The 21,282-nt window shown below is 36.2% G+C and overlaps 1 protein-coding gene across 2 annotated transcripts in view; it reads right to left on the bottom strand.

Moving 5' to 3' along the window:
• FRK (fyn related Src family tyrosine kinase) overlaps positions 1-21,282 on the bottom strand; it is a 140,057-nt gene that overhangs the window by 20,273 nt on the left and 98,502 nt on the right. For both annotated transcript variants that reach the window (XM_020971650.2, XM_078155185.1), the window contains one exon: positions 1,414-1,577. In XM_020971650.2, the coding sequence (XP_020827309.1) occupies positions 1,414-1,577 (164 nt within the window). The remainder of the gene's footprint in view (positions 1-1,413; positions 1,578-21,282) is intronic.

Below are 21,282 nucleotides of genomic sequence, written 5' to 3'. Positions count from 1 at the left end.
GGTTGAGAAAGAAGTTGTTGCATTTTTTTGATGAAGATGTATTAAATAACTTTAAAAGTAGCTATGTCAAGCAAAACGTCAAATGGGTGGTAAGAAAATAGAAGCAATAAGAGCATACTACTCTTTCTAGAATTTTGGCAATTAAGGGGAGAAGTAAGTATAAAAGCTTGAGGGGGTATCATATCCTAATCAAGGTAAGATTTTTTAAAGATAAGGCAGATCTCTGGAGATAGATAGACAGATAGATAGGTAGATAGATAGATAGATAGATGATAGATAGATAGATAGATAGATAGATAGATAGATAGATAGATACACACACACACATACACACACATACATACATACTAAGTAAAAGAAACTAAAAGAGGAGAAGAAGTTGAAAGTGCTTAAAATAAGGAAAGGATTCACAAAGTTCACATGGAAGATAAAAGGAAATCGGGCAAGAACACAACCCCTGCCCTCACAAAGTTCACATTCTAATGATAGAGAAAACATGCAAATAACCATGTAATATAAGATATATGAAATACATACAGAATAAAGGTATTCATAAAGGGAAGTGACTTAGGTGGGCAGGGCCAAACTGAACCTGCAGAAGATGGATTTGAGCTGAATCTTAAAGGTAGACAGGGCAGTTAGATATCTAAGTTAAGGAAGGAGAGTGAAGAAAATAACTTGTAATCTGAAAGGATAAATGAAGAAACTTGAAGTTCAATTCAATTCAACAATTATTCATTAAGTGTCTGCAACTTACACTGTTTAGAATGTTGGTGCAGCAGTGTTTCCAAAGTCTTTTCTAGATCTCAAGTTGATCAATTTCCCACCCCCATAAGTGCCCACAGTTGGAGAAGAAGAGCTACCTATGATGCTACTTCATTTTCCAAACTTCATAAACTTGAGGGCTTATTTTACTCATCAGAAATATAGTGAACTACCTTATATATCTAACCTCATATAGAAAAATCCTCCATAATTTCAAATATTTTATAAAGGAAACAATATGAACAACAGAATAATAGCAGAGCTATTCAGATACTTCTAAACATCACTCCCCTCTCCAATCAAATGAAAAAAAGAGAATTTCAAACACTTTCAAACAAAAACAGTAAAATGGTGCCTTGTAAAAATTCAAGAAAACTTATAAAATGTCTAATCGTTTAATATTCTGGTATACAGACTCATGGTAAACTGCAATCTGAAACTCTGGTCTCCTTCAGACCCTTCATGGACGGCACTTTATCATTGCCTTAGTTCAAAGAAAGACAGTGTTACCTTTGATATCTGCCATAAATTGTCAGATAACACTTCTTTCGATTTAACCTATCTTACAACAAACTGTGACATCTGAGGCAGGGGGGAGTTGCAAAAACAGTAACTGAACACTATTAAATACTGATTCATTGACTATACCTTTAGACATGGTTTTCCAAGTTTGACACAGAGCCCATCACTCGTCTTGGTGTAGTAGTCCACAAAAGCATTCAAGGTATCAAAAGTTCTTCTGCGGGTAAGGAAGAAGCCTCCTTCATCAAGTCTTCTCACCCGATAGTGCTTCACAATTTTGTCATCTAAAACTGTAACACCCCCCACCCCAAGAAGTGTCATTAATAAACAGAACAACAGATGTAGAAAGAAGTTTAGAGAAGTGAGTTCATTAAAAAGATGGGTGATTTCCTTAGCTCTAAGAACTCCTTTCATGAGCAAGATGTGGAAGCATTTTTCCATGACCTAGTAGATAAAGCCTAGAGAGTTGCTGCAGCATCAAGAGGGTAAGTAAATTGTCCAGGATCACAGAGATAGTAAGTTTCAGAAGCAGCACTTGAGCCCAGCATTTTCTGACTTCAGACCTAATACTCCATTGAAAGCTATACATGAAGCTGTTCTGCTTCTGACCCAAAATTACACCTATATGAGGTACCAGACCTAAGGTGATTTGAACCTAAGACCACTTGATTAAGAGAGTAGGAAAAGCCTGATGTCTATAAATCATTGACTATTAAGATATATATATGGGACAGTGGATAGAGCACCAGGCCTGGAATTTAGGAAGATCTGAGTTTAAATGTTGCCTCAGACACTTATTAGCTATGTGACCCTGGACAAGTCACTTAACCCTGTTTACCTTGGTTTCCTCATTTGGAAAATGAGCTGGAGAAGGAAATAGCAAACTCTTCCAGTACCCTTGCCAAGAAAATCCCAAATAGTGTAGAGTCTGGATACAACTGAAAAAAAATGACTGAACAATAATCAAGACATACATTTAAAGTGAAGAGTTCACATAAAGGTCCTACCCTAATCTAGACTTCCTAATGAGAAATGTAGCTCGCTATGATTGATTTGGTTATAGCAAATCAATGTTGTACTCTATACCTGCTTATTTATCTAGTATAGGGACAAGTATAAAAGCACAGGTCTAAAACCCAGGATTTGAAGGCACATCTGTACTTTCTAAATAGGATGCAATTCCTGTAGCAGAGAAGAAAGAACCCTGGACGGAAAATAAGGAATTTTGATTCTAGTATTGACTCTTCCATTTAACTAGCCATATGCTTTTGGGGAGTCACTTATCTTTTTCAGCCTAGGTTTCCTTTTCTGTAAAATGGGAAATATAACACCTATAGTAACTATATCCATTATCTTTATCTCTCTACATATATATCCCCAAAAAATGGGCTGTTGTAAGAATCAAATATGAGAATGAATGTAAAGCACTTTGAAAACCTTAAAGTATGTAAATTTTAGCCATCATTATCATCCTTATCTATAAACTGAAAAGTTTAGATTAAGGAATTCTGAAATCCCTTCCAGCTCTAAAATTTTGTGATTAAATGTGTTCTGAACCTCTCAGTTTGCAATATATTTCACTTGCTTCAAGGACCTGCAATTTCATACAATTTCAGAATTTGAAATGACCTCAGAGGTCATTTAGTCCAATTGGAATTATATCCCCCAAAAGGGTCATTCAAACTCCACTTGAAAACCCCCAGGGAAGGAGAACTACTTCCTCTCTGAGATAGACAATTCTACTTTTGGATAGCTCTGGACATCAGGAAGTTTCTCTTTAATTTACACCAAAAATTTTTCTCTCTGAATCTCTATCTTTTGGTATCAAGGGCCAAAAGCAAATATAATGGTCTTTCTTCATGATAACTAGTCAAATATTTATAGATTCTTCAAGCAATGTCCCCATTAAATCTTCTCTACTTCCATCAGATTTTCAGACCACTCACCATCCTGGTCACATTCCTTCGCATATATCCCCTTTATATCAACGTCTTTCCTAAGATGTGGAATCCAGAAATAAACCCCATGTTCCAGATGATATCTTACCAGCTCGTATTATATCAAGACTATCAGTCACCATGTTCTGGAGACTGTAATTCTATTAAAACCGTCAAGATCAGCAGTCAATCAACAGCAATTTATTAAATGCCTCCTACATGCCAGGCTTTGTGCTAGATCCTAGGGGTACAAAGACAAAAGTGAAATAGTCCTTGCCTTCAAGGAGCTTACATTCCATATTATATTAGCTTTGCAGAGAAGGCTTAATAGCACATTTTGGATTCAGATTGGCATTGCAGCCCACTAAGATCCTTAGGTCTTTTTCACATGAACCTCTCCCATCCTATATTTATGAAGACAATTTTTCAGATACAAGTGGGTGTAGGACCTCACACTTTTTTTTGTTGAATTTCACTTGATTAAATTCATTGTTGTGAATATTTCCTCTACCAATCCAGATCAGACCCCCTGCATTTCTTAGAATATAATCTTTGTTAGGTGCTATGGTCACCCTCTTCCCGCCCCCCAAAAAAAGACTCTCATCACCCAAATAATGACCACATCACTCTGATAAATGCTGCTTATTTTTTCTTCCATCACTTCAATTCTGACTTGATTTTAAATTCCATATCTCAGAAACTTTCCATGAGCCTGTCTACAAAGGGCAGAAACCATTCCCCAACAACAGGAGTTTGAGATGAAATATCAGCTTCTAAAATCATTGCTCCAAAGGCAAATAATTGGTAGTTCATTATAATACTTTCAGGACTAACAGGCTTCTCTTGGAACTGCCCTTAGCGTATGTGAAAGGGGAAAAATTAGTCCCAAGATACAAATACTGTTATAGGATGGTCTCTCATAAAGGACCATTTCTTATTTCTTGATTTATTAGACTAGTACAGCATTGACTATTTCATTTGTAACTGGCATCATGGGCATTTATATATGTATCATTAAAACAGTCAATCCAAATAAGACCAAGCTTTGACTATAATAAAAAAGAGAGACTGAGAGAGTGAAAAAAGAGACAGAGAGAATTTAGCAGAAACTATGGGAAAATGCAATAGCCTTATGCACATGATGAAGGCATTTTTAATATCTATCAAATGCCTCAGTAATAATACCTGTAGCACACATGATGCTTTGTATTCTGAAATTTTTATTGGTGAATGCACACTGCATCCAGCAAGGAGGTACTCATTAAGAGTGAACTCAGGAGTGTAAAGCAGGTGCCAGAGGAAAAGAAACCCTCTCTTCTTTATTCTGCTTTACTCGGATCTTTATTACAACAGCAAGCCTATCCATTCTTTTCCAATTGTCAAAGGATAATAATGTTTGCTCCATTCTTTTCAGGTTGCTAGGGACTGCTGTGAATTCATATTGGTTAAGTACTTTGAGATAATCAGATTTTTTAAAATGCTAACTCTAAAGAATAATTGAACAAGCTATCCATCAATTCAAGGCAGCAACATAGCTGAATGGATTGAACTCCTAGGCCATGAATTCTGAGCTTTGATCCAGACTTCTCATTTATGCTTCTTGACCAAAGGAAATATATTTCCCCTTCTCAAGTGATGAATCTACCAAAACAATGGTTGGAAAATCAGGACATACCACATACAAAAGGTGTGAGGGAAGCCAGGCCTACATAAAACCATTATACTAGACAAAAGCCTAAGAAAAGTGTTGTGTTTTTTCCACAAGCTGAATAATTGACATTGCTAATACAGAGTTGTATTTATATAGTTCTGATGTATTGTTATTTCATTCATACTAGATAGACCTAAATTCATTTCTATTAAGTTGGTGGCATATTCAGGAGAACAGATCTCTCCTGGCACATGCCAAACTTGTCAAGGACAAAGATAATTCAACAAAACATATACTCTGATAGGTATACATGTATGGAAACATGTACACATCATTAAAACAAATTATTGGGCTTCACTGTCCCAGAAACCTCTTCATCCTGGAAGATCACTTCAATCTTAGAATCCACATCTCTGAAGTACCTTATGTGTCTAGAGCCTCCCCCTCTGTTTGGATGGCTTTTCATAGAACCACTTTTTGAGGAAGGGAACCAGACCAGCCATCTTTTCATTTCCCACCAAGCTACACTTCTTAAGACTTCTCCATTGTGCTCCCATGCTGAGTACCTTCTTTCCCTCTCCTTTTCAACATCTTTATATATTGTTTTCTCTCATTAGGCTGTAGGGAAGCTAGGTGGAAGGCCTGGAATCAAGAAGACTTCTCTTCCTGAGTTCAAATCTGGCCTCAGACACTTACTAGCTATGTGATCCTGGGCAAGTCACTTAACCCTATTTGCCTCAGTTTCCTCATCTGTGAAATGAGCTGGAGAAGGAAATAGCAAACTACTCTAGGATCTTAGCTAAGAGAATTCCAAATGGGGTCACAACAAGACAGACATGACTAAAAAATGAATGAACAACAACAACATTAGAATGTAAGCTTTTTAAAGATAGGGGCTGTCTTTCTTTTTATTTATATTTATATTTCCAGTGTTTAGCATAGTGCCTTGCACATAATAAACACTCAGTAAATGCTTATTGTTATATAAGCATATTTAAAAGCAAAAAATCAGTTCAGTAAATTATGGTACAAGTGATTAACAAAATTACTCTATGCTGAAATCTATGATACTAGACCCTTTTTTGATCTTAAGTTTCCTCATATGGAAAATTAATATATTAATATTTGGATCACCCTCCTTATAAATTTGTTGTAAGGAAAGCACCATATGAAGGACTGCTGTTGCTATTCAACTCAATGTTGTAGCATCATGTAGACATAACATCAGATGGTGTTTCTGTGATAAACTGTGTTTACCGCAATATTGACACTTGGTTGAAAAAACAGAGTGCTAGTGTGCTAGGAAGCCATATGGCTCAAGGACAAAGATGCAAAAAATTGATATACATGGTAAAAACAAACTATTGGGTTATGTCTGCATGATACCAAAACAATAGGTCAATTTAGTGAAAAATATCAGCTCAACTGGTTGACATGATTAATATAAAACACATGACTGATGAAAACACTGTATTGATTGGTTCATTTGGCAAACTCTCATTAACTCTCTTTTATGTGGAAAAAATTGTGTGAAATACTGGGGGAGAGTCTAAGGTAAAAAAAAAATTACATAATCCAAGGCCTCAAAGAACTTGGATTCCACTAGGGATGAGTGAAAGTTAGAATATACAGACAAAAACAGATAAGTATAACACAAGGTGGAATATATTGGAGCCAAAGGAGAAATCTGGGCAAAATGTTTAGAAAATTTTGAAGGGAAAGAACATTCAGCTAGAGGGAATGTAGAAAACTTAATGGAAGAGGAGAAAGAGAAAGAAAGAGAGAGAGAGAGAGAGAGAGAGAGAGAGAGAGAGAGAGAGAGAGAGAAGAGAGAGAAAATAGATTCTAGAAGGCAGAGGTGAAAATTGAGGGCATTACTGATATGAAGGGAGCTTGTTCAAATGAACAGAGAAAAGAAACACCAGATTAAGTTTGGAGAACAGTTAGCAGTCTGGGTTGGCTAGAACATAGAGTATATGAAAGAGAATAACATGAAATGAGGATGAAAAATAAAAGCAATTGCTCGGAGCTACTGAAGAGTTTTGAATAGAGAAGTTATAAGGTCAGATCTATGCCTTGTGAAGATGACTTTGGTAACCATAAAAAGGATGGTTGTTGAGGGGAGACATTAGAAGCAAGAGGATGAGTAAGGAGGCCATGACAATAACCCAGACAACAGGTGATGAGAAGTTGAACTGGGGTGACAGCAGTGTGAGTGAAATGACAGGAATGGATACAAGAGATACTGCAAAGGCAAAATGAACATGTCAGCAAATAATTGGATACAGGGGGTAGAGTTGGGGAAAGAGGAAAGAAGGGGGAGCAAAGAGTCAAAGAGGGTTCCAAAATTTCTGACCCATGTACCCGTGGGAATGTTGGTGCCATCAGTAAAAATCAGATAACTGGGAAGATGGGTAAAGAAGCCTAATCTAAGAAATGGAAAACCTAGGTTTGAAATGTAGACTTCTGCAACTTACTAGTTTGTAGTTGTTTGTCTGCAAATAACTTGCAGTGGGGTACAATGGTAAGAATACTGGACTTGGAGTCAGAGCTCTTGATTTCCAATCCCAGCCCTGACAATCACTATATAACTTTGGGCAAATTACAAACCCTCTGGACATCAGCTTCCTCATCTGTAAAATGAGAAAGTTGAACTAAATGACCTGTTACAATGAGAAATCTATGATCCTATGAACATCTCTGAGTCTCAGTTTCCTTATATGTAAAATGAGTATGATATTACTTGCATTACCTACCTTAAAAGTTTATTATGAGGAAAGCTCTAGATGAAGGACTACTGTTATAACTTACCAAATTTTCATTTTTCAATTGATTGCTGTAACGCCATTGTTAGTGCCTGAGAATAATCTATTTTCACACCGTATAAAACAGTGACTTAGTTGACTGAGCACAGGAATGAAAATCAAGAATTCATGTCTTAATCTTATTCTGCCAGTGATTTGTTCTTTGACCCTAGGCAGGGAATTTCATCTCAGTTTCCTTATCTGGAAAATGAGAATAATGAATATCAGCCTACTCTCACAAGGATATTTTGAGTGTTATCATTCACAAGTGTTGTAGATTTCCCACTGAAACTGTATGGTACAGGGTTTGCCAAATCAGCCTCATCAACAGCTGCATTGATAATGGGGGAGCCTTTACATAGCAGCATTCTCAGTGATTTGCACAATAACAATACCGTGACTTGATCACTATCACAAATCTGAAGCCAAGAAGTGATTCATGTTTCTCTGTGACAGGCCTCCCTCCTGCAATTGGCAAACTCACTTATCTATCTGATTATTAACTCTCCATAAAGCTCCTGTCCCACCTAAATTATCAGACTATTATAGGGAGGACACTGGAGCTTCAGTACCATGAAATCCATGGATGGCTACACTAATAGACTTTCACAGATTCCATGCCATCTCACCTTACATGTAACTCTTCATTAAAGGTGAGTTTTATTGGTGCTACAGCACAAAAACCCTCTGGGATCAAATCCAAAACATAGTCATATCATATTGAATTTTGCTTGATAGCAAATAATGAATGGTGCAGTAACAGCAAGGTTTGAAGGTAATTCGCTTATTAGGGGAAACATGACAGCTGCCTTTAAATATCTAACAGGCTGACACGGAAGAAAGGGAAAAAACTATATTGCTCTAGGCCAACATTTTACAAAGTGTTCTATAAGGACCTCTGTGAGTCCCCAAAACCTTTTCAGGGTGTCCACAAGGTCAAAACTATTTTCATAACAATATAAGATAATTCAACTTCCTATGTGCTAAATATAGCTATAACCCACATAAACAAAAATTCTTTAAGGAAGTCCTCAATAATTTTTAAGATTACAAAAATGTCTTGAGAACAAAATGTTTGAGAACTACTGCTCTAGACATTAGAATCTATGACACATGGATGAAAATTACAAAAAAAAAAAACCCTACAGATTTGAGGTCTCCCTTCATCTCTGCCTCATGGCTTTCCTGGCTTCTTTCAAATCTCAGCTAAAGTTCCACCTTCTACAAGAAGCCTTTTGCAGTCCTCCTTAATTTTATTATCCTCTCTCTGAGATTATCTCCAATTTATGTTGTATGTATCTTGTTTGTACCTAGTTGCTTACATATTGCCTTCCCCATTAGACTGTGAGTTCCTTAAAGGCAGAGACTGTTTTTTGCCTTTCTCTATATCCCCAGGCTTAGCACAATACATTGCTGTTAGTCATTGTTCAGTTGTTTTTCAGTCGTATCTGACTCTTCATGATCCCTTTGGGGGTTTTCTTGGCAAAGATACTCCAGTTCATTTTCCAGATGAGGAAACTGAGGCCAACAGGGTTAAGTGACTTGTCCAGGGTCACACAGCTAGTAAGCATCTGAGGCTAGACTTGAACTCAGGAAGAGGGGATGCCCTGACTCTAGGCCCAACATTACGCCTACTGTGCCACTTAGCTGCCCCTAGCACAATATATAGTAGATGCTTAATAAATGCTTCTTGACTCGTTGACTTAAAAAAAAAGTTTGAAAAGGTAGAATAGAATTTCCCTAGGACTTAGTGAATTCCCCTGTCCATCAGAGCATTTAACCAAAGACTGGGTAGTTAGTCATCTGTCTGAGAGTCTGTATAGAAAGGTTTCCTCCTTGAGCAAGTGATTGGCCTAAATGATCTTTAAGGTCCCTTCAAACTGTATTTCTTTCAGATGGTCTTACATTGTATAGATGTAGACACACCTAAATGCATAGTAGGTGAAAGGTATTACTGGGAAATGAGTAAAGTCATCTGATAGCCTTTTGATGATTTTGTTAGGTATTCTTTATAATTGGTTCCACTAAACTAACCTACTCTCCCCTTTCCATTCTTCCCCTTTCTACTTAACAAATAAACAAAACTAATGCTATCTCATAAAGTACAGTGTGGAGAAAGGAACAAAACGAAGATCTTCTGGCTCCCATTTAATACTCTATTTAACTGGCACCTGGGCATGAATCATGTCTGATGCTATTTTTTATATCCTCACATCAACTAACAATGTTGCTAACCTCAGGTACTTACTTAGATGTCCTTTGAGTAAATTTTCAAGTCTGATGAGAAGATCTAATTCAGGCATTGTACCCTCATAAAACAACATCTGGGACATTATTCAGTTCTGGACATTTCATTTTAGGAGACACATTGATTAACTAGTATCCATAAGGGAAAAAATAGACGAGGATAGAACAGATGAACATGCTGCCATAAGAGGATATGGAATAGGGGCCAGATCTGTAATTTCACTGCTGTAAGGAATTCCTAGGGGAGAACTAGGAATAAAAGTTGAAGAAAAATAGTCACAAGTGTGTGGTAAAGACAAAATTCCCAACAAAAGGGAAAGGGGCTACCTGAAAAACCAGTAGTTTCCCCCTCACTAGAGCTCTTCATTCAGAAGCCACTTATGGATGTTCTAGAGAAGATTCCTATTCAAGTATGGTCTGTGTGTTCCCTTCCAAATCCAGGACTACATGAAAAAAATTGAGTATCCCTTATCCTGACCTCTTCAATTAAGGCTTTTTTAGTATAAAATATTTGCTTCAAGATTTCTTTAAATTTCCAGTTTCTAACCCATTCAAATCTAATCCAGATAATGAAGAATTATCTTTTTAAATATTTTCTACTCACATAATTACTCTCTTCCAAATAGTAAAATGACTCTCAAATCTAAATATCTATACTTGTTTTATATTTTCTCATATATATGCTTACATCTTTCTCATAATGTTTGTATCTGTTCTCTGGGAATGACTCGTATCTTTCATTTCTAGTGCATATCCCCATAGAGTTTTGTGTGGTGCTACACAAACCACACAAATGATCAGTAAATGTCACTTGCTACTTATCTAATTCAGAAAAACAAGGCCACAATTCTTCTTTCCCTCTTTTTCTGTCTTCTTTTTCTTCTATTCTTCTTCCTCTTCCATATCTTCTTTCCCCAAAGCACTTTTAAAACATTTATTTGCATGCTGTACAGTTCTAGCTACTGAATGGAGAGATTTAGAAAGCGTTCCTGCCCTACTGAAACAAAGAAAAAATAAATCCAGTACCTGTCATGTGTAAGCTTTTAAGACAACAGAAGTATTTCTCAGATCCTGCTGTCTATGACAAAATTTCTAATAACATAATACAAAGTACATTTTTTTCAAATGCATTAGGAACAAATGTTTGATGGAAGGAATGTTGTCAGAGTTACATAGTAACTAATGGGATACACGCATTATTTTAATACCTTTATAAAATTATCATTAATAATTTATCAAATTGGAATTTACTTAATTCATTATGTATATCATAAATATACATTATTTGTAGCATGATAGTGATTACAAAGGAAATTATCTTATTGAAAGACAATTTCTTGAAGCTGGGAAAATCTGGGTTCTAATTCTGCCTCTGATACCTACTAGCTATATAATTATGTGAAAGTCGTTTAACTTCTCTGAACTTCAATTTCCTCATACGTAAAATGGGAATTATCATATCTATCTCACAGGTTATTATGAAGAACAAATGAGATAATGTATGCAAAGTACTATGTAAATATATGTCAGAGATTATTCATTTTTCTGGTTTCTTAAAGTATCAGGAAAACTGAACCTTTTAGGAAGTCTTGATATTAATTTTTGTAAACAAGTTGCCCATTTACAGGAACTTTGTAGACACATCCTGAGTGTGTCCTGGTTTAGAGCTTTAAGTAACTTTTGCCTAGTCATTAGAGATCCTATTTTTTTTCCTTCACTCAATTCTCAGTCTAATCAGCATGATCACTCCCTCCAAAGGTACAGATAAAACCATTCTTATATATTCATTCTGTATGATTCTTGCGTATATATTTCTGTATAGCCTCAGCACAGGGCCCACCATTTTTTTTACATAAAATCTTAAATTTAGCTTGAATTGGATAGCTTCTTCCCAACATGCAAACCATTGGGTCATAATTTCTATGGGAAAGTGATTCACAAAGTGTGGTCCCAGGACCCCTGGGGATCCCCAAGACCTACCCACGGGATGCAAAAGTTCAAAACTTTTCATGATAATATTAAGATGTTATTTGCCTCTTAAAATAGTCCTTCTTTTTCCAACTACATATCTGTGTGAGGTCAGATTTTCTCCATTTGTTTCAATTAAAACAACAGATTGCAACAGATTTAATGCAGAAGCAGATGTGAGAATCTAGCTGTCTTCCTATTAGCCAGATACTAAAAAGATTAGCAAAAAATACATAAAATGCCATTCTTTTCCCTCTTTTTTATTTTGTGAGATGTAGTTATTTTAATAAAATGTGCTATTTCTTTTAACATTATTTAGGTAACTCGCTGTTTTAAATTAATAAATAAACATTTTTATACCAAAAATCAATAGATGTAACCAGGGCTGTGCTAGAGCCATCTTGACCTGGCTCAGGTCAAGAGAACCCCCAAGAGCCTATTATTAAATCTTCAGTAGGAGCATTTATAGTTCAGAAATCAGCAAAGCTACAAACCAGAGCTTAATTTCTCATTTTGTTTACTGCCTAGACTTAAGAAAACTATGGAGAAAATGTTAATAACACAAATTAAATTTAAAAGTGTGGCAAGCATACATTTTTCTTTTCAGAAAGCTTGTTGTTAAATATTTATCAGCACATAACTCACATAAACAAAGCTCTTAGGGGTTCTCAATAATTTTTAAGAATGTAAAGAGTCCCTGAGACCAAAAAGTAAAACTTTCTCACTTGGAGGAATGGCATACAATTTCCCACAAAAACCACAAGAGGGAGCCTTGGTATGATTGAAATGGATCTAAACTTTTAAAAGATCAAAGTTTTCTGTTGATTTATGAAAAAAACAGAAGTAACAAGAAGAGAAGTGACTCATGTTTTCAACCCCCACATTGAAGGGTCATAGTTTTACATTCACCATTTTGAGGGAAACTCTAAATCTGTTTCCAGTATCAAAAGTGAATCAGTCAATTGAATGGTTCAGCATCTCTTCCAATACTTTGTTATTCTCATTAACAGTAGTCTAACAATTGTTTAAGCAATTTATTTTTAGGTACAAGATGCCTGAGATACAAATGTTCTGTTATTTGTTATTCTAGCCCAATTGGAAACCAAGAGACAAACCATGGGAAGCCTCAGGAAAATCACTTTTTTTCCCCTAATTTGGAAGCTGTTCAACTTTACATATCCCATCTCATCCTACCCTGCCTCAGTCTCACCCCTTTTACTTTTATATACTGCTCTAATCTCTGACCTTCCCTTCCCCTCGCTTTCTCTTCTTTTTGCTCTTCTCTTTATTCCTGCGTTTCCCTCCCAGTTTACTAGAATCAGATTTTATTTTGTATAGAACCTTGTCTTTTCTTACCCTACATTACATAGTTTCAAAGACAGTTACTGTTTCAAGGACAGAAACCCTAAGATAGAGACATCTTATCGGACTTAAAGAAGATTGCATAGAAAGTCAATGACAGGTGAGTCACTAAAAGTAGAATGCTTATCTCCTGCTTCCATTCAGGGATATTAACTAGTGCACTGTATGTAAATAAATGATGGCAAAACTAGGGTGATTGCTTAACTTCACTCAGTCCCTAGCAAATGTTCCTAAAAATAGAACCATGACAGCAAAACTTTTTTTAAAGTGTTTTTATAGCAATCTAGCATATTGCATTTACTTTAATGATTGGTCTATTATCATTGTTTTTTATTCAAATGTGGAGGTGGTAGAGTAAGTGAACAGAATGATTTTTATTTCTCTCTTGAAAAAAAAAACTGAAATAGCTCTGTGACTCATGCCTTATCCCTACTACAAAAATTAACAACTTCTTTACCAAATAGAAAAGAAAATTTCACAGGATGTAAACTAGAAAAAATAATAATCCTATAATTTACTATTTACCAACTGAAATATAAAAGATCAGTCAATCAAACATTTATTAAGTGGCTACTTTGTGCCAGGTACTGTGCTGAGCACTGGGGATACAAAAGGAAGCAAAAGACAGCCCCTGCCCTCAAGGAGCTCATAGTCTAATGGGGGAGAAAATAAGTAAATATGTACAAACTAGAATAAATGGGAAATATTTAAGAGAAGGAAGGCATTAGAATTAAGAGAAGTATAATGGAAGAAAAAAGGACAGGATTTTGAGCTAAAGGATCTGAGTTCAAATCCTAGCTCTGCCACTTAATTACTGTCTTTGCCTGACATAGGGCAAATTATTTATCTTTGATGGACCTCATTTTCCTCACCTGTAAAAAAAATAAGGGGGTGAGCTAAATGGTGTCTGAAATCCCTTCCAGTTCTAAATCTATGATCATATGATATTCTACTTGTTTTGATGTGGCATGGTATGGTGGTTAGAAACCTTGGAAGATGGATTCAAATCATATACTTGCTAGGTGTACAACCATGAGAAAATCATTTAACTTTTTTGGGTTTCAGTTTCCCCATTTGTAAAATGAAAGGAGCAGAATAGATAGACCCTGACATCTCAACATCTCATCTAGCTCTAGATGTATGATTTCTTTTTTTGGTGAGGCAATTGGAGTTAAGTGACTTGCCCAGAGTCACACAGCTAGTAAGTGTTATGTGTCTAAGGCCAGATTCGAACTCAGGTCTTCCTGACTCCAGGGCTGGTGCTCTATCCACTGCACCACCTAGCTTACCCTTAGATGTATGATCTCTATGATCCATGAACCCATGATCTCATTACTGTGGGCACTTCCTCCAACAGTGAAGATTACAACTTCTCCATTCCTTTTTAAATGCTATTTTTTTGTCTGAATTTGTGATTTCTTTTACCAACACATGTCATCTGTAATAATGCAATCTTAGAGAGTGGCCGAGGGCACCAAAAGCATAAAGGTCTTGTCCATGGACACACAATTAGTATATGCGGCAGGACTGAAAATCAGTTCTTTACTCCATAGTCAGCCCTCCATCTGTATGGACTGTTGCCTTTCAAACACTCCATATTCCTCTATTAGCTTTCCATAGACAATCTACCCAATGCACTGAAGCTCTAATACTGATTTTTTAATGTTTTGTTCACACAATCATAAAACTTGAAGCTATCCATATATAATCTCTTATTATTATACAATTGTCCCACTTCCTTTTTTGTCACACATGTGCCCAACGGCATCTTTTATATTGCTTCTAGTGCACATGACATCATTGGTACCATACCACAGCACATATACATATTTGCCATATATCTTTCTACTGCCCTTTGGGCCAGGTGCAATGTTTTGTTTTGTTTTGTTTTTTGAAATTGTAAAGATTCATGACCTATAGCTACATGACATCACTGAAGAATACGAAAAATGTTTAAAAGGATGAATTTTGGTGACAAGGAAGAGGTGGAGTTATTGAAAGTGCTGAAGAAGTTCCAAAGTATAATCCAGCATTTTTGTTGTTCACTCTTTTCAGTTGTGCCTGACTCTTTGTGACCCCATTTGGGGTTTTCTTGACAAAAACACTGGAGTGATTTGCCATTTCGTTCTCCAGCTCATTTTACAGATGAGGAAACTGAGGCAAACAGGGTTAAGTGATTTGCCCAGGGTCACACAGCAAGTAAATGTCTGAGGCCGGATTTGAACTTAGGTCTTCCTGACTATAGGCCTAGTGCTCTATCCACTGCACCACTTAGTTGCTCTTCAGTGTAGCATATTTCCCTCCTATACCATTCTGAGCCAAGATCATTGTCCATCTTCAGTTCCTGTCCAAGAGCTACTGATTGAAAGATTAATCCAATATGGCATCCAACTGTATGTTATAATCTGGGCAATGTTCATTCTGCATCTACTTGGTTTTTGACCATGGAGATTGCTAGATCACTTTCTTTTAGGAACACTGAGGTCATCTTATAGAATTCTAAAATTTATAGAATAACATTTCCATGAATAGAAGCTTTTGAGTACCCAGTCCAATTGTGTTTGCTATTTGATGATTGGGAAATTTATTTTTTTAATTTGTAAAGGAAATAAAGCCTTATGATTCTTTTCCAACAAGACTCCTCTCTAAGTGAAGACCATACACTACTCCCTGATAAGGGTGAGCACAGACATAATTTTGCTCAGTTATCCTCTATCAATTCCAAGCAAGGGATAAAACAGGGAGATGTGCTCCCCACAGGTGTTCACTACTGTGGTGATGTTCTGCACAAAGTTGCAATGATAGAGGGATCTCCTAGAGACAGTGAAGTTCTTTGATTTGCAGGTCACTGGACAAAGGTAGCTCACATCTAATATAACAATTGAATTCATGTTTATAGATGGCCCAGTAGCCTCCGTTCTCTTTGGCAATTCACTGCCATTACTTAAGAAACAAAAGGGGATCACACAGAATATGGAATCATTTTGTATTTTTAGCTGTTTTAATTAATCACCTACTGATCTGACTGCTGCTAATGAGACTTTCCATAACAAAAATCAAACTTCCTTCAAAAAATGCCTCAACCTTCTGAGTTTTTTGGTCAGTTTCCATAACTCTGTGGGATAGAGATAGAGCTCTCTCTTATGATGCAACTATTATCCCAATTCTACGAATGAAGTTAAGTGACTTGTCCATAGTCACACAACTACTAAATGCCATTATGAGATTCAAACTCAGTTCTTCCTGATTTCAAGTCTAGCGTTCTATCCTGTATGCAGGCCCTAAGCCCCGCTATCTTTCCCTTTGTGCATTTGCACATTCATATTCATGTACTTACACATATAGATGTAAATACATATACATCTATATGTGTTATAAAATAAAATGGTAGCCTAATGTTATGGAGTACTTACTTTAAAAACTTGAAATATAATGCATCCTTATCAGCTTTGTTATGAAAAATTGGGCCCACTACATTATTCACAATAAAAAAGTCCCTTGTTATTATAAGCAATGACATTCTCAATTAAGCTGAACACAACTAAATTATGGCTTTAATTAAAAGGCATTTTCTGAGATGGCACCAACATGTTTAAAATTTAATATATTTTATACTAGATGCTGGGATCGTTAACATGAAAATCTCTTTCTGCCGCTTGTGCACTTTTTGAAAATAACAGAACATCTTTAACCCATCTCAAGGAGTGTTCCAGACTCCACAAGTTCTCACTGTAGCAATAATTCAAATAGTAATTTTCCCCCCAATCAGACATTAACTTGCACCTATTGGTGGATAAAGAATTTTGCTTCCATTCCTGGGTAATAGGAATAGACTCTTCGAACCACAGTATTAGATCACTTACATAAAGCCTTTTGTTACCATGCACAGATTCCCAAATAGGTCAAGTCAGCATTTCTTGAAGGGTTGCTAAAGAAAGGTAGAAGCTTGGTGACCTCTGGGAAATGACTTGTTGGTCCTAGTCCAGTCCCTGGTGAAGGGATGGAATACACCACTACACTTGATAACGTTTTTCCAGTTGTCTTTTGAACAAAAAACAGATTACCTAGAAAGAACTACACTTCAGGCAGAAAGATGGTGTCTCTAAAATCAGCCTGAATCTGAGCAGAGAGAAGAATTATTTGTGGTCACTTAAGAGGTTTGAAAAAGTCATGAGGCCAGTGGATTGAGCACCGGTCCTGGATTCAGGAGGACCTGAGTTCAAATCCGGCCTCAGACACTTAACACTTTCTAGCTGTGTGACCCTGGGCAAGTCACCCATTGCCTAGCCAAAAAAAAAAAAGTCACAGGGCCCTGCTCCTTTCACTTCTTAATGGTTGAGTCCTAGTAGAACAGCAGTGCCAATTCCGCCAGCATATGGTTATTTGCTACCAGCAGAGAACTGTTTACAGAAAATAACAAAGTATTTAGAGGGCCACCTGCTCTTTCTGGAACTGGAGGAAGGAGTCTCTCCTCTCTTGTATAAAGGTTTTTTAAAAAAATGACAAGGTCTTCTAGGATACATTCTCTACAGGAGTACAACTACACAGAGCTAGTTTTGTACCTACCTTACGCACATTCCATATCCACCCTAAAAGAATAAATTCTTTGTGGGCAGTGATTATAATTTTTTTCATCTTTGTAACCCCAGAACCTAGCATAGAACATTTTGTGGTAGCTGAATTTGGCACAATGGATTTTTACCATTGTTTAAAAGCAGAAAGCATCATGTACTAGACTAAATATCTAAGTACTTAGGGAGATGCAGAATGTTACCACGCTGGATGTCTTCTCCTCCCCCACACACTCCATCAAGGCAATTAAAAAATATATTTATCTTATGTAGTGTTCTATGCTAAGCACTGAAGGAGATATGATTAAATAAGACAGTCTCTGTCCTCATGAAGCTTACAATTTATTAGGGCATATAAAATGTATAAAATAATTATTATACTAACTAGAGCATGATTGAAGTGGCTAAGGTGGTGCAGTGGATAGAGAGCCAGGCCTAGAGTCAGAAAGACCTGCATGCAAATACAGCTTCAGACACTTACTAGCTGTGTGACCCTGGGCAAGTCACTTAACTCTGTTTGCCTCAATTTCCTCATCTGTAAAATGAGCTGGAGAAGAAAATGGCAAATCATTTCAGTGTCTTTGCCAAGAAAACCTCAAACAGGGTCATGAAGAATCAATATGACTGAAAACAACTGAACAGCAAGAGCATGATAAGTACATGAGAGAGGAACGAAGTTATATGTCCTATATTTAAAAAAACTATTAATAGGACAGTTGTGTAAAAGGATGAGTGGGCTCTGAGATGTGTCCTCTTCTAGAAGTCAACCACTGATGAGAAACACATCTCCCCTGATCGGTCATCAAGGCAACTATCAAGCATCTGCCACCATGACAAGTACCAGGATGATACAAAAGGAGTATGGGTATGAGGTAGAATCTCACAGTTAGTTGAATTTGCATTTCTCTTATTATAAGTGATCAGAGCATTTTGGTTACAAAGAAAGGCTAGTTGGGGAGAAGAGGTTAATGAGTGGTGATAGATATACAAAAAAAGAACATTAATAAAATATTTTAAAATGCACAGAAGAAAACAAAAGTGCAAGTGATAGTGATTTTGTCATTGTTTTCTTAAATGAAATTTAATATATCTATGTAAATACATCAAATTAAATATTTATATAAATTAATAAATTTAAGTAAAAAATTAAATTATATATATACTCCTTTTGAAAAAAGTAATGAAGTTCAGTTTCTTAGGGAACTCTTTTTATTTGTTGATAATTGCTAGGTGCATAATAAGTAAAATTTGAAAATCAAAATATAAAGCATAGTTACAACTCTCAAGGAGTTTATAATCTAGTATAGGGAAAGACATACATAATGAGACAGTAAACAGAACAGTATAAAATAAGGTGCTATATTGTGGGGATAGAAAATTACTATTCATAATAGCACATATTTATGTAGTGTTTTAAGGTTTACAAAATGCCTTACATAGAGTATCTCATTTTATTAGAGAATAAAAGTATCTAGGGTAAAATACCAAATTATAAAAATTTTCTCACTGTTATTTTTAGTCTTGTCATTTCTTTACCAATTGACCATTTTTTAAAAAAATTTCCCCTAATAACTAGGTACATCTAGTAAAAAGAATGGTACTTTGTTTCAAGAGTTATCAAAATCAAAACATTAGGGGCAGCTAGGTGGCACAGTGGATAGAGCACCAGCCCTGAAGTCAGGAGTACCTGAATTCAAATCCGGCCTCAGACCAAACACTTGACACCTACTAGCTGTGTGACCCCGGGCAAGTCACTTACCCCCAATTGCCTAAAAAAAAAAAATCAAAATATTATATGGCCACAATATGACAGAAAGGCAATGTGGCATGATGGATACAGGGCTAGGTCTGGAGTCAGAAAGACCTGGGTTCAAGTCCTGCCTATGATACATACTAGCTGTATGACCATGGGTAAGTAACTTAAACTTTCAGAGCCCCCAGGCAACTCTCTAAATCTATAAGTTAAATGTAAGTCGCAGAGCTGCAGCAGTGGCAGGAATTTTCATACCAGGAATTCCCCACATAGGTCCAGAATCATCGGTCCAGACAACAAAATATGGCGTATTAAGAAGAGCATGCACAGTTTCTCCAATAAGATTCTAGTCATTTGGCAACTATACTTGAATTCTAATGCTAACTCTGTTAGGTTCCCAAGTATTTTGTAGTTTATTATGTTTTTACTTAAAGAACTATTACACTGTCAGAAGAGATATAATTTGGGGTTTGGTATCTTTTCAGGAAAGCTCACATAGGGATAAATTCTAGCCTTCAGTGCTTATCTTAGGTCACATTTCACACAATAATAAATATCCACTGAAGGCCAAGCACCAAATTGTTATTAGCTATAATGATAACAATTTTCTTTTAATACTGTGATCGAGACAATTCTATATCCCTACTAACTGACACACGGTAAGAATTTTATGCTTTACTTCAGAAAAACAATTTACTGCTAGTGACAAATAACAGTAGGAATACTAGCACTACCTGTCACACTCCTAATGAAGATCGATTCTCTGGCTATCGTAAGTAATATGTAATATCCAAAAAGATCCGCGGTAATTTACAGCTAATTAGCGTCTTACAGTTATGTAAACTGTCACCATTCAATCTCCCTTGGTGGATCTACTCAAAAATGCACAATTGTCAACAGCCATGCAAAATCACAATCATCCAATTAGCACTGACCCCAACCTCAGACTCCCACCTGTCAATGCCAAATCAGTCATCAATAAATCATGCTCCCTCATAAAGCTTTTCCATGACAGCTAACCTACCATAGAGCTCCAAAGAATGAAGACAAAGCTTCTAAGGAAAAGTAATGGGGAAGAGTCAGAGAGATAGAGAAAGAATGAAGTTAGGTTCTTTTATCAACACAGCAGTCAGCAAAATTGAAAATCATGGATTCTGGATGAATAAGGGGATATCCATAACATCACAGAATGAATCCATGAGAGGTACATCTGAAGAGCATTAGTGGTAATCAGCAGTCATGATAAACTCATATGTACATACATACATACACACATACATACATGCAAACAAAATATATATGCATAATAGGAAAATTTTTATACAAAGTCTCTTTTGCTCTCTCTTTGGAGCATCTCTATATCCAATAAGGAAATATGTCATTCCAGAGTCCTGAATGATATATACTCTGGCTTCTGGTGAACACAAAGCAGTCAGATCACTTGTTTAAAAGACTATAAATGATCTGCATTCATTGAAAAGGCTCTCAAAATGATATTCAGGTTCCTAAGCAAGGTCTGTATAAGCTCTCTATATCCATAATTATACTCTACAGTATTATCACAGACTAATAGCACTCCACTGCCAATATTCTAATAATTGAGTCCTTTGTCCTAAGTCCTTTCATGCTGTTGGTTTTCATTTTGTCTTGTTTTTTTATTCCACAATATCTTCTTAGAAGATATTTAAACTACTCACTGAAG

Source organism: Phascolarctos cinereus, unplaced genomic scaffold, assembly GCF_003287225.1.
Source record: "Phascolarctos cinereus isolate Bilbo 61053 unplaced genomic scaffold, phaCin_HiC Scaffold_5;HRSCAF=322, whole genome shotgun sequence".
Taxonomy (NCBI): Eukaryota; Metazoa; Chordata; class Mammalia; order Diprotodontia; family Phascolarctidae; genus Phascolarctos; species Phascolarctos cinereus.
This window is presented reverse-complemented; position numbering and strand designations above follow the sequence as displayed.